The sequence below is a fragment of the Molossus molossus genome, unplaced genomic scaffold (assembly GCF_014108415.1).
Source record: "Molossus molossus isolate mMolMol1 unplaced genomic scaffold, mMolMol1.p scaffold_m16_p_10, whole genome shotgun sequence".
NCBI classification, from domain to species: Eukaryota; Metazoa; Chordata; class Mammalia; order Chiroptera; family Molossidae; genus Molossus; species Molossus molossus.
Window position 1 is genome coordinate 18,123,967 of NW_023425345.1, and position 15,259 is coordinate 18,139,225.

The following is a 15,259-nucleotide window of genomic DNA, read 5'->3' on the forward strand; positions in this document are numbered from 1 at the left end:
CGGGCTTCAGAAAATTAACAGCAAATAAGAAAAATCTTAATTTTGTTTATTTTTTAAAAATTAATGATAAAATAAATTTTGAAAACTATGGCAATTTTCATATAGTTAATTCAACCATTTTGGCAAACATTACTCAAAGTTATTTTAAAAAACACTTTGTTCTTTTAAGTAGACAGCAATAGCATTTACTTCCAGGAGTTCTTCAATAAGGACCTAATTATTTTTCTACCTAATGTGTAGTAATTTTTATGTAAGGATAATATAGCTATTCACACAAAATTTATAATAGTTAATATACTTATTACTTTAAAAAAAAAAAACAATTCCAAACTATGAACGCTAACAAATTAAAGTTTTGCTTATACTTGGAAATAGTAAACTCAGACTCAGAAGACACCAACAAATATTTCTATCCAAGTCAAGTACTTGTCCTAAAAATTAAAAAGACATGGATGGATAGATACATGCACTTCTAATGAGAGTATTCTGAAAACATAGTGGCGTATACACCATGTAGACTTTTAAAAATATCTGTTGCAAGTTGCTAGTTTAGCAGACTTCTTAAAATAAAAACCAGAAGGTTTTCTGGAATTTAGAAAATATGATCTTTATTGCAGTCAAATATATTCTACAGTAAGTACGGAGAAGCTTACCATCATATTATACTTCACAATGTCTAAATGAATTCCTCTTTAAGAAATGCTTATCAGAGTAGAAAAACATTATTTAAAATTGCAATATTTTCATTTAACAAACTACCAGTATGCTGCTTAATATACGACAGGTACTATTTAATACTTAAACATATTCATGTCACCTCTTGGCTTCCTTTCCATTCTAGAATATGAAATAAAAGGAGCCATTAATAGCTTTAAAAAAAAAACCTCAAGATCAAATCATGACATCATCAAAGATCCATTCTCTACTGATTAATCTGAAGACACAATGGAAAGTCATCCAGTCTAGTAGTATTAAGAATGAATAATTTCTGAGTTGCTATTATTCTTTTTTGTAAGATAATATTTTTTTACACTAGAAGTTCAACTGGACTAACAGAAGTACTTTTCATTAATTTAAAAAAATTTATAGCTGAAGTTAAAATGTTCACTTCTTCAATGATATCAACTAATAATTTTACCTAAATACTCAAGTGAATTTGAGTTCTAGGTTCTTGAGGAAAGTGTGATTATACATATTGGGGGGGGGGGGTCACTCCAAACACTGTGTATAAGCAACACTCACCGGCTCTGTCTGCAGCAGCAGCCGCGCCCTTCGCCGCGGGCTGGGGTGGACCGGCGGGCTGGGGTGGACCGGCGGGCCGGGGTGGACCGGCGGCCAGCGAAGCCTCTCGGACAACTCCGGAGCTCGGAGCCCCTCCACCGGCAGCGCAAGCCGGAGCGGTTCGCTTGTTCCCAGCTGATGGCTTACTTGAGTCTTTACTTAAACCTGACTGAAATGTAATGGAATATTTAAAAGCTCAGGTTTCTAATGTTCCCTACTGTTATTAATATTTTATATCTCCCTATTAAAAATATGTATATATTTTTCCTTATAAATTTTAAGTTTGCTGATGGATCTGAGAGTTTCCCTCTGAACCAAAAGCCTTTTAAAATATGAAAAGGAAATATGACAATTAATTGTGAAATTTAAAAAAATCGTTTTAAAACCAAGTATCAAATGACTTTGTATTAAAATTATTTTAAATGCTTTTTATATAAGAATGATTATGAACTGAAACTACACCGTGTTTGACAACATAAAATTTCCATAATCTGAACTAGATTTATTTAGTAAAATCAAAAATTCAGAAAGAAAATACCTCACCTTGGAAAGAGCAGTGGAATACTGAAATACTATACATCGCACAGATGTCTTGTGAGCGTTGATGGTTTTAACTGGTGATTTCAACATCCTTAAATCATACTGATATATTTTCCCACGGGAGGATCCAATAGCCAAAGTGGCTCCATCAGGCATGAAATCTACTGCAGTCAGAGGAGCATCAGCTACTAAAGTTTTCACTAGCCTATAGAAAAAAGAGCAAGTCTATGGACAGATATGAGTGTATACAGGTATATAAGCTTATGTGACATATAAATAACCATATATCAAAACCAAACATCTTAGAATTATGCAATAGCATGCACATTCCAAACATTTACTTAAAGCAGAAATTTAGAATTAGACATTTTTCGATGCAATGGCATATAAAGGAACTGCCGAACACTCCATCCTATTTTTCTATTCACTTCTAATAGCAAATACACTCTACATGTTCTAAAACAGTACCTATTTCTTTGAGTAATTATTACTTTGGCAATGAACGTGACTGAATTCCTGGGTGCTACTCCTCAAATAAAGAGCTCTAGCCTCGGAATCAAGGAGGCTCCCACTATCCCCTTTCCATTTATCGACCTGCTTAAGCCTCAAGAGGACTCTGACCTTTCATAGGGGAGCAGCTGTCGCTTTGTTCTTAGTTCTGCATCTCCTGACCCAAAAGCTAGCAGAACCCATGTGGCTTGATCCTCGGGAAGCTAAGACAGAAATATGCCTATCAATCTGCTGAAGCTGAACTCTTTGCTGGAATGTTTGGTATAAGAAAGAAATGGCCCTCTAACTCAGGTCTCTTAGTAAATTGGTTTTAAGAAATAAAAAAAAAAAAGAGGAAAAAAGAAAAAGAATGTGAAATAAGCAACAGTAAATTTTTACTAAGGGCTGACAGTAGGTCCTTCCCTAGTAGTAACATTACCATTTTCTTCTACAGGATCTTTAGCTATTGGTAGGTATCTTGAATACACCTATAAAATTCTTGCAGCTTTTTTTTAAAAGCTAACCAAGCACCCTTACAACTAAGGAGGACAAGAAGGCACATCAGACCCAGATACCTAGATGATGTGCCCTTTAGCTCTAGACCAGTGGTTCTCACTGGAGGTAGTTAGGATGTCGCAGCTGGGAAGTGCTACCAGCATCTAGTGTGCAGTGGCCAAGGACGCAGCTGAATATCCCACAGTGCCCAGGACGGACCTTCCCAACCAAGTATTATCCAGCCCCAAATGCTGACAGTTTAGACACCCTACTTTACGTAAAGAATTAATTTTAGTTGTATTTTTAAAAAGAATAATATGCATATATATTAAAATAAAGATAAGAAATCAGTAACAGGCTATCCTTCAATGTTCATGATCCAGAAGCACTCTAAGCCAGTCAGAGAAAGACAAGTACCATGGGATTTCACTGATATGTGGAATCTCATGAACAAAATAAACTAACAAAATAGAAACAGACGCAGAGATACAGAGAACAGACTGACAGCTGTCAGAGGAAAGTGGGGGTTGGGTGCTGGGTGAAAAAGGTGAAAGGGTTAAGCAAAAAAAAACAAAACAAAAAAAAACCTCACAGACACAGACAATAGTCTGGTGATAACGAGAGAAAGGGAGGTGGGGGAGCTGGAGAAGGTAAAGGGAGGATAAACGGTGACAGAAGCACTCTTGACTTGGGGTGATAAATGCACAATTCAATATATGGTTGATGTATTATATAATTTACACCTCAAACCTATATAATTTTATTAACCAATGCCACCCTAATAAATTCAATAAAAAATAGAAATAGAATAAAAAAACTGAAAAATAATACCAACACCTCTTCTATTTTTTCTGCACAGGAAGAAAAGGAAAGAAAAAAAGAAAATTTACCTTACCAGATACCAAGTACACAAATTTTAGAGCTCCTGAACATTAATCAGAGGTCTGTACAAATCAAAAACATATCTGCTAATGAGATAATTATTTGTCACTAAATTAAGAAATATCACACTTACTTCTTACTTGATGTGTCATACAGAATGGTTCTTTTATCCAAGCCTATGGTTACAAATAGCAATTCATTGACGGGAGAAAAACAGATGCCTGAAGCTGGAGCTTTATGCGTATTGTCAAAGTTATGGTACGGACTCTGACCATTCACATCCCAGAGAGTTACTATTCCGTTATCCGAAACACTGCCCAGCAGCGTTTTCTTAAATAAGGAGTACTTCAAGTGCCGAACAGGCTATAAAAATAAGAATACATTTTATGTAATTGCAAGCATTCATAAGAACATTTTATATAAACTATATACATAATAGCCAACCACAGACACAACACTCACACAGGATTTAGGACTTCTCTGGTTTAGAGAGTAACAGGTTTCAATCACACCACCATAAAATCATTTAGTGGACTATATAAGATGACCCTAAGACATACCAATATTCTAGTAACTGAATATTTGTCATGATTTTACTAATTTGGAATATAGCTACCTTAATCTTCTCTTTTTTCCAGAGGAAAAATACAATACATTGATTCATCAGGGTTAGAACATCCACCATAAATAAAAGGCCCACTCACACCCAGATCACAAATAAATACAAGAGAACACTAGCAGAGGACAAGAGATATCTGTGTTTCATACATATTTTAGGTAGTTGAATGTATTAGTGTGAACCTGAGCATCTGATGTGCCAGCAATTCAGCATGGTGAAGGGTAGTAAAAATGAACTAAACCACAAAGGAGGAATGGTCAATACTCTAGCATCAGCTTGAGGGTAATGTTAGACTTTAAACACCTGTCCCTGGGAGTAGTGGCGACATTTCATTCTCTTTCTAGTTTCTGATCTAGCTGGACCAGAATAAACAAAGATCCAATATAAATAAATAGGTCCTGAATTAAAACTGATCGAATTTTATCTACTTTTACTAAAATGTTGCTTTCAAGCTTCATTATATTCATTTATTCATTATATTCATATTTATTATGCTAAGCATTAGGTATTTTACAGTGAAGCTAATTTTTCCCTGTGAAGGAACACCAATAGAAGTATAGAAGTTAAGTACAACACAGAGTGGGAAACTGGTTGAAAGACACCTTCAAACAGTGAAGCCCGAGTCATGCAATGATCACGTTCTAGGAAGTGGTTATCAGCTTCACATTTGGTAAAATGTAAAACTGGCACAGAACAAAAGTCAAAACTGAGGGGTTTTTTGTTCCATCTCGTTAATCTTTCACACTCTAAAAGGATTTTTAAAAACCTGGCTTTTAGATATTAAAAACTCATATTCTACTTACTCCTAAAATGTTTCAAAATAATAAATATATTAGCCCTCAACAACAAAAAGTATTTAGGAATAACACAAAGCAAAATCTGTCTAAGGAGTCAAAAATGAATACTTGTTACCCAACACATAAGGTAAGATAGTTACTATGGCCATCTATTAAATTTGGCTCATTTTGATATGGCCAAAGTACAAAGAGAAAATGTTGGCATATATTCTCCATCTTTGTTGAGGAAAAGTATAACCATCTGTATAGGTAAATCTTTCCTCTAATCCACACTCAAGAAAAAGAAACTACATGGACCTTAACTATAGAAGACACAGAGCTCCTAGTGAATTATAATGTTTTTAGTCATATATCAACCTATCAAAACACAAGGCAAAACACTAATATTTTAAAGATTTCTGTAGCACTTTAAGAGTTCACATAGTCCTTCATAAAATTTAAATTCAAATTAATTGTACATGTAGAACTTAATAAAAGCACAAGGACACAACTACACCACAAAAAGGTCATAGACCTCATAGATTCTCAAAGTTCATCAAGTTCAACCTCTCAACCACAGCAGCAATTTCTTAAAGCATCCTTAACATATGATCATCCAGAATCTGAATATAGTCAGGAACAGAGACTATACTACTTTTATATAATAAAACTTTATAAAAATATTTAAAAACACATTTCTTAATTAAATCAAAATCTAAATTCCAATATATTATTTCAAACTCTGTGGACCTATATGGCAACCTAATAACAAAACAAAAAAAGGCTAAAGATAACCATAAATCTTCCTCTCAGACAAAACTGGGTTCAAGTGGAGGCTCAACCAAACTCCGTATGACTTGGGTAAACTACTTAAATGCCAAGCCTCAATGTTTTCATCTACAAAACAGAAAACACTCATTTGCCAGTCAACATTATTTTGAGGATTAAATAACATTTCTGCACAGATCCAGGTACATAGGGGAGAGAGGGAGAAAGAGACATGGATATGAGAGACACAAATTTGTTGCCTCCTGCACAACCCCAACAGGGGCCAGGGATCGAACTTGCAACCCAGGTACATGTCCTTCACCGGGAATCAAACCCTGGACTCTTCGAGCCACAGGTTGACGCTCTAACCCTCCAACCGCTGAGCCAAACCAGCCAGGGCCAATCATCTTTTACATATATTGTTTAAAAGACCCTCAAGCAACCATGCTGATTCCTTTAAATGTCTCCCCTTTATCTCTTTGATAAGATATTCATTCTGAACTTTCTAAATCCATTATATCATCATCTCTTTAGAATATCATTAATATCCAACGATCCTGGATAAACAAAGTATTAATCTACTTAAAATAAGAAGTATTAATTCATTTTAGTATCAGCAGCACATATTAAGCCCCTATCTTGTTCCATATTCAAGCTATTTCTAAGAAAAAAAATATTGCCAAGAAGCTTATGAAAATACCAGCATTATAAGCAGCAATGCTATTTTTTTCTTACCTTATGTAAGAATGTGTGTGCTTGTGGAGGAGGGAGACTATTTCTAAATATAAAAAACACATCACCCACTATGATCAGGAGTTGGCAAACTTTTTCTTAAAGGAATAGATAGTAAATATTTGCAGAAGCAGTTATAAACAATACATAAATAAATGAGCATGGCTGTGTTTCAATAAAACTTTATTTACAAAAATAAAGCCAGTCCACAGGTCATGGTTTATTTGAATAACACTTGCTATAAATATTTAAAAGAGTTAAAAAAAAAAAACATAAAATAATCATATATAATCCCACCATATATGTATATGTGAGTTCTGCTAATGAATCATCAAACCCAGTGTTGGGGATCCCCAGCAGAGTGAGAGTGAGTGTGAGTGTGAGTGTGTCTTTTACAGACAGATAGCAAATCAAACACCGAAACTAAAATCCTAAGAACAACATTTACAACAAAACTAGACAATCAGCTATCTCCACAAGACCCAAAATACATGCTAGTAGGTCAAAAATTAACAGCCAGCACAGTCCCTCACAGTATTGGTGCCTGGGCAGGAGGAAGTTGAGGAAACTAACAGGGAGTCTGAGACAGATCTGAGAATAGGAAAAGCCCAAACTAGCCAATAGGTATTTCCAGGAAAACGTAGTGGCCAGCTTGACAACATCAGCTGAAACCAGGAATACCCACAGCATTAGTGGATCTGTAGGAGAGGTCTGAAGGGCTAGAGCAGTTTAGCCCCAATGAACTCCCAAGACTGACCAGCCAAGGTGCCTCCCCCAGGTCAGGGCACTGCTAGGAGACACTACTAGAAGTCAAAGCAAACCTACATAGGATGCAGTCAACAGAGTTGAAGGAAAGCACAAATTTATATACAGGTAGGGGAGTGGAACAGAGCCAAGCAACCTCAGAAAACAAGTTGCCATTAAAAAAAAAAACAACTACCTGAAAATAAGAGGGAGCTCTGTAAAGTTAGAAAAGATACCCTGAATCCCATCTCTGTCTAGACGTTCAGAGATACTAACTTCATTGACAAATCCCATACAAAGTTATCATGAGACCAAAGACAAAGACAAGAAGAAATACCTTCTCAAAAGATGACCAAAAAAACAATAAAATGATACCAGACATTAAAAAACAACAGAGACCCTGGCCGGTTTGGCTCAGCAGTTAGAGTGTCGGCCTGCGGTCCAGAGAGACCCGGGTTCGGTTCCCACTAAGGGCATGTACTTCGGTTGCAGTTTGTCCCCAGCCCTGGTTGGGTCATGAGGGTGGCAGCCACTCGATGTGTCCCTTTCACATCGATGTTTTTCTCTCTCTCTCTCTTCCTCTCTCTCCCTCCCGCTCTATCTGAATAAAAAATGGAAAAATGTCCTCAGGTGAGGATAAAAATATTTTAAAAAATAAAAAACAACATAGGTTAGAATTGGAAAACTCAAGAAATGAGATGTCAGAACTTGGAAAAAGATTTAGAAATTTTTAAAAATCTTTTTAAAAATGAAGGCTAATTTAAAAAGAATATAAGAATGAACAAACGCAAGAGATAATCATCTTAAAGAAAGGTTTAAAAATAATTTTTAAAAACAAAAAAGGAAAAAGTTAAAAATTATTTCAGAGAAAGTAATAAATTATTATAGATAAGATCCAACAACAACAAAAACTAGAAAGGAAAAGAACAATAAAAACTGTAATTCGAAAAAACTTTGCTGAAAGAAGAAATGATTTGCACTACCTATTAAGTTAGCATACCATGTATCTATGAATGGCAAAACAGAATGACCAAGACCAAGTCCAATAAAATTACTGGACTTTAAAGAAGAAAAATCCTTTGGTCATCTAAGGAAAAAGAATAAGTAACTTATAAGAAAAAACAAAACTTAAATTATCATCAGGCAGTTGAGACCAAAAATGACAGCAACACACTTAAGCTCCTCAAGAAAAGGTGAGCCTGATGCTGAATCACACTGACAGTCTGTAATCTCAAAGAAAAAGTCCAAAGCAGAAGATATATGGTTATGGAAACAATATGTGGTTATCACGGATTACAATAATTCAGAAAACGCCTAAACACAGAAATGTTTAGATAAACTGTGGCATTTGAACAATGGAATATTATATAGCCATTAAAAATTATGGTTATAAAAACTAGTAATATGAGAATACCTGGGATAAAACACTAATGAGAATAAGGCAGAAAACAAGATTGGGCCAACAGCATGATTAAAACTGTAGGGAAGCCCTGGCCGGTTTGGCTCAGCGGTTGGAGCGTCGGCCTGCGGTCCGGAGAGACCCGGGTTCGGTTCCCGCTAAGGGCACGTACCTCGGTTGCAGTTTGTCCCCGGCCCTGGTTGGTCGTGCGGGTGGCAGCCACTCGATGTGTCCCTTCACATCGATGTTTCTCTCTCTCTCTCTCTTCCTCTTTCTCCCTCCCACTCTATCTGTACAAAAAATGGAAAAATATCCTCGGGTGAGGATAAAAAAAAAAAAAAAAAAAAAAAACTGTAGGGAAGGAAGACAGGGCTATACACAGAATACTCTAAGAAACATTCTTCATATAACTTTCCATTAAAGAAAATTAGGAGGAGAAAAATACTGGAGGGAAAAGTACCCTGTAAGATGCAATACATTAAGGTACAAATTACAACTTTACTTTATGCCAAGTCAACTATAAAACTGCTTAAGAACATAAACAAGTATACACAAATACTAAGAAAATATATCAAAGAGAATTAAGGCCCTAATATCATGCAAATATTATATACCAATGTTCCTATATAACATAAAGGAGAAAAGGAGACTACTATTCTAGAAATAAAGCTTTGTAGTCAAATTTTTTTGAGTTCCAAAATTCAGGTACAAACATAACCAGTCAACAAGTTAACCAAATTAGAATTAACTCATTTTTCATAAAATTGTTTTTATTTATTTATTTATTTTTAATTTTATTTTTGTTACAGATGTTTCTCCTTTTGTACCCCATTGACACCCTCCTCCCCATCCCCCCCCCACCCCGTCCCCAGCTTTGTTGTCCATATCCATTGGTTATGCATACATGTATATAAGTTCTGTGGTTTATCTCTTCCCACCCCCACACCAAGCCCTCTTCTGAGGGTTGTCAGTCTGTACCCTATTTCCATGTTTTTGGGTCTACCCTATTCCTCAGACTGTTATGTTCATTATAGTCCATATATAAGTGAGATCATGTGGTATTTGTCTTTTTCTGCTTGGCTTGTTTCACTTAGGATAATACTTTCCAGGTCTCTCCATGTCGTCTTAAAGGATAAGAGATCTTTCTTTCTTACAGCTGCATAGTACTCCATTGTGTGTATGTACCACAGCTTTTTTATCCATTTGTCTACTGATGGACACTTGGGCTGTTTCCAGATCTTAGCTATTGTAAATAGTGCTGCTATGAACATGGGGGTACATAGATTCTTTCTGATTGGTGTTTCAGGCTTCTTAGGATATATTTTATAAATGTAATTAATAACCATTTACATTCACCAGATCTCTGTACTCAAACAGGCTCATTAATACTTACAAAATCTATACCTAAAGTATCAAAAATTTCACCGAAGACAATGAATTTATTTAATACACACTGAAATACCTTATATCTAAAAATCTCACAAAAAGACAGCGATAAAGATCATTTTCATTAAAATAGATTCACTCTTTAACTGCTTTAACTAAGGCTACAGTTTGAAAAGGCAACACAGGTCAACATATCTGTGAACCTAAGTTGCTGAACTTGCCAAGTAGCGACCTGCAATGATAACCAAAGAAGGCTGCCAGCCCTGGCAGTTCTGCAGGAGCAGGACGGCTCTTTTCTCCCTGCAGAACGACACTGTGATCCACATAAAACTACGTTTCAGTTCAGATCAAACACTTCAAAGTAAGATTCTAAATATATCCAGGCAGTCTCATTTCTGATACAAAATTCAGTGTAATGCAGAGTCATGAGACTCCATAGTTTTCTCATTTTTGCTAAGAAATCAATTTCATAATTTTCAAAGATTTCAAATTAATTGTTCATAGAACAAAACAAAAACAGAAAAATCTTAATTTAATCATTATGTACCCTACATAGATGTACCACTATTTTTCTCGATATTTTTCTCAAACGCTATATACACTAAAACTGATCAACACAGAAATTAGTCTGAGTAATAGTGGTATATTTGAACAAAATAATGTCAATTTTTGAACAGACTTGAAATTTTTATGAAAATTTGTTTAAATTTAAGAAATGAATATTTAATATATTTGAATCCGTAAATGAATTTTGAGAAATCTTTAAAAAAATTTTAATGAGGACTTCTGGTCAAGATGGCAGTATAGGTAAATGTGGTATTCATCTCATCCCACAACCACATCAAATTACAACTAAACTACAGAACAACCATTATTCAGAACCTCCTGGCATCGAGCTGAATGGAAGTCCTACAACTACAAAATTAAAGAAGCCACACAGCCTGGCCATTGTGGCTCAGGGATTGAGTGTCAACCCATGCACCAAGAGGTCGCCAGGTTGTGGGCCAAATCCCCAGTGGAGGGCATGCAGGAGGTGGCCAACTGATGTTCTCTCTCATCGATGTTTCTCTCTCTCTAAAATGAATACAGGAAAAAAAAAAAAGGAAGAAGACACATCGAGATTGGTAGGAGGGGCAGAGGCGCGGATAGGCTGGTCCCACACTCACCTTTGGCAGATAAAAATCAGGAGGGAGCCCTGGCTGGTTTGGCTGAGTGATTAGAGCATCAGCTTGTGGACCAGAGAGTTGTGGGTTCAATTCCAGTCAAAGGCACGTACCTAGGTTGTGATTCAGTCCCCGGCCTTGGTCGGGGTCATGCAGGAAGCAACCAATGGATGTATCTCTCTTACATCCATGTTTCTCTCTCTTTCTCTCTCTCCCTCCCACTCTGTCTGAAAATCAGTGGAAAAATATCCTTGGCTGAGGATTAAAAAAAAAAATCAGGAGGTACTCCTTGAGGAACGAGGAGTCCCCTTCCCAAACCAGGCCCCCTTAGTTCAGAGTTCCAGTGCCAGGAAGAGAAGTCCCCACATTTGGCTGTAAAAACCAGACGGAATTGCCCTGGCCGGTTTGGCTCAGCGGTTAGAGCGTCGGCCTGCGGTCCGGAGAGACCCGGGTTCGGTTCCCGCTGGGGGCATGTACCTCGGTTGCAGTTTGTCCCCGGCCCTGGTTGGTCGTGCGGGTGGCAGCCACTCGATGTGTCCCTTTCACGTCGATGTTTCTCTCTCTCTTCCTCTCCCTCCCACTCTATCTGTACAGAAAATGGAAAAGTGTCCTCGGGTGAGGATAAAAAAAAAAACAGACGGAATTGAGGCTCAGGGAGGCGGAGGCTGCTGGGATGCAGTTCCTCTTAAAGCGCCTGTGCCAGGACTTACTTGGACTGGCTCCCTCCAGGCTTCCTGCGTGGGGGAGGCATCTAGAAAGGCTCCAGAGACATACTGGGAAGAACTGAGTTATCTGGCATTAGGGCAAAAGCTGTAGGGCAGCTTTCTCCTAGACACGTGCTGGGGGAGGCTGCTGTTCCTTTGGAGAGCCCTTCCCCCACGAGGCCAGCAGACAGCCTCCATATCTGGGACTCTAGCAACCTGGCTCACACTGTTTGTGCTCCAACCCCATGATTCCCTGAGGTCCTGCCACACCCAACTTTTGGGCCCACCCAAGCTGTTTCCAAAGGTTTTACCATAGGATTGGCCTGTCTTGGATCCTGCTTCAGGTTTTCCTAAATTCTCTCAAGCAGCATCTGACCTCAGCAAGCCCCATACCTCTTGCTAAGTGGCCCTTGGCCTGGCACTAGCAGCAGCCAGCCTTGGTTCACAGCTCGGCTTTACCTGGGTACCTCCAAGCCCAGCACAAAAGGCAGCCATCTGCAGGTCGCTTTGTAGCTTATGCCTGTTGGCCCCGGGTAGAACACAGGCAGGGGCTGATCTTGTCCCAGAGCCAGCACACCCAGTGGACAGCTTTAGACTACGTCGAAGCACCACCACCCAACCACCTCCACACTCAAAGAGTGAACTCAGTGGGTACCAGAGCCCTGCTGAAGTAAGTCTTGCTCTGTGAGAGGGCCCTGCACAGCTGATCCTCCACGGCGGTCAGAGGTCAGTGGGCAGTGGGCACAGCCAGTCCTTGCAGCTGATCAGCCTGAGTAAATCCATCCCATTGATGTGCCAACAGCAGTCAAGACTCAATTACAACAGAAGGGTGTACAGCAGTGGTTCTCAACCTTCCTAATGCTGTGACCCTTTAAAACAGTTCCTCATGTTGTGGTGACCCCCAACCATAAAAAATTATTTCCTTTGCTACTACTTCATAACTGTAATTTTGCTACTGTTATGAATCGCCATCGAAGATATGTGTTTTCCGATGGTCTTAGGCAACCCCTGTGAAAAGGTCATTCAACCCCCAAAGGGGTTGTGACGCACAGGATGAGAACCACTGGTGTACAGTCTACACAAGGGGTGCACCTTGAGGGCCCAGTTGGGGTGACCACGGAGGCTGTGCCACTGGACCCTACAGGACACCTACAATAATAGGCCACCCTACGAATCCTAGGAGACATACAACTCTACCCAATACATAGAAACAAACACAGGAAAGCAGCCAAAATGAGGAGACAAAGAAACATGTCCCAAGTGAAAGAATAGAACACAACTCCAGGAAAAGAACTAAACAAAATGGAGATAAGCAATCAATCAGATGTAGAGTTCAAAACATTGGTTATAAGGTTGCTCAAGGAACTTAGTGAGAACATCGACAACTTAAAAAAGGACCAATCAAAATGAAGGATGCACTAACTAAAATAAAAAATAATTTACAGGGAATCAATAGTAGAGTAGGTAAAGCCAAGAAACTATCAATTTGGAATATAAGGAAGTGAAAAATCACCCAATCAGAACAGCAAAAAGAAAAAAATAATCCAAAAAAATGAGGATAGTGTAAAGGAGCTTGTGGGACAACTTCAAGCACACTAACATTTGCATCATGGAAGTGCCAGAAGGAGGAGAGAGAAAGAAATTGAAAACATATTTGAAAAAATAATGACAGAAAAATTCCCTAACTTGGTGAAGGAAACAGACATGCAAGTCCAGGAAACACAGAGAGTCCCAAACAAGACAAACACAATCAGGCCCACACCAAGACACATCATCCTCAAAATACCAAAGGTTAAAGACAAAAAGAATCCTAAAAGCAGCAAGAGAAAAGCAGTTAGTTACCTACAAGGGAGCTCCCATAAGACTGTCAGCCAATTTCTCAAAAGAAATTTTGCAGGCCAAAAGGGAATGGCAAGAAATATTCAAAGTAATGAAAAGCAAGGGCCTATAACTAAGATTACTCTGTACTGCAAAGCTATCATTTAGACTTGATGGACATATAAAGAGTTTCCCAGATAAGAGAAAGTTAAAGGAGTTCATTACCACCAAACCAGTATTATATGAAATGTTGAAAGGTCTTCTTGAGGAAAATGATCAAAAATGTGAATAATAAAATGGCAATAAATACCTATCAATCAACAATTGAATCTACAAACAAAATGAACAAGCAGAACAGAAACAGATTCATAGATACAGAGAACTTTTTGTTGGTTACCAGATGGGAGGGGGGTTGGGGGAATGGGTGAAAAAGCTGAAGGGATTTAGAAGTAGAAACTGGTTATTAGACTGGTGAATCTCGAAGGGAAAGGGGGAGGGGGGAGAGATAAACCAAAAAACTTATATGCATAACCAATGGACACAGACAATAGTGTGGGAATGCAAGAGAGGGATGGGAGCAGGGAGGAGGGGGTCAAAGGGCACAAAAATTGGGGACATCTGTAATACATTCAACAATAAAGATAAGTTTAAAAAGTCCCAAAACCATACTATGATCAGGTGTACCTTTCCAATCTTTTCTTTGGCCCTTTATAAAACCCATGTGCCTTCCTTGTTCCTTGTTTTATTCATGTGATTTCCTCCATATAACTTATCCCTCCCCCAATGTTCTATATTAGCCTATTAAAATCTTTGTTATCTCTAAATGTATTCATCCATTCATATATTTATTGAGGATCTTCTCCATGTAAGGCACACAGTTGGACAATGGTTGAAGACAAAGGAAACTGGTTCCAACTGTAGTGTGGGCATGTAAAGAATTAACCCTAATACAAGTTAGAATCAATTGGCTAAGAGGCCAGTTTACATTGTAGTAAAAATAAAACAAACAATCAATTAAGCCTTACACCCAGATGAAATCCTCCCTCCTTTAATTTTCCCTATTTTATTCCCAGTTTTTTCTCACTGTTCTGAATCACCATAAGACTGGTTTTATATCAATCACCCATATTATCATTTACATGTATATATCTCTTTTATTCCTCAATACATATGAAACTTGAGAACTCAAGACATTTTTCTGTATAATTTTAATATCTATTAAATTTTCCTTAAATATAAAATATATACCATTCAAATAATGACTTTAAAGACTGTTTTTAAAAAATGTGGCACTCCCATCTTTTATCTAATAATAATTACATCCACTATGATTAAAATAAAAATAAGGATTAAAAGAGCTGCACCTCGCCCTGGCCGGTTTGGCTCAGCGGTTAGAGCGTCGGCCTGCGGTCCGGAGAGACCCGGGTTCGGTTCCCGCTAAGGGCACGTACCTCGGTTGCAGT

General features: G+C 37.9%; 1 protein-coding gene across 2 annotated transcripts in view; it reads right to left on the minus strand.

Moving 5' to 3' along the window:
* The window catches only part of NEDD1 (NEDD1 gamma-tubulin ring complex targeting factor), a 48,582-nt gene that overhangs the window by 18,210 nt on the left and 15,113 nt on the right, over nucleotides 1–15,259 (minus strand). For both annotated transcript variants that reach the window (XM_036252978.1, XM_036252977.1), the window contains 3 exons: nucleotides 3,821–4,050; nucleotides 1,825–2,026; nucleotides 1,243–1,450 (listed from right to left, as the gene is read on the minus strand). In XM_036252978.1, coding sequence (XP_036108871.1) covers nucleotides 1,243–1,450; nucleotides 1,825–2,026; nucleotides 3,821–4,050 — 640 coding nt within the window. The remainder of the gene's footprint in view (nucleotides 1–1,242; nucleotides 1,451–1,824; nucleotides 2,027–3,820; nucleotides 4,051–15,259) is intronic.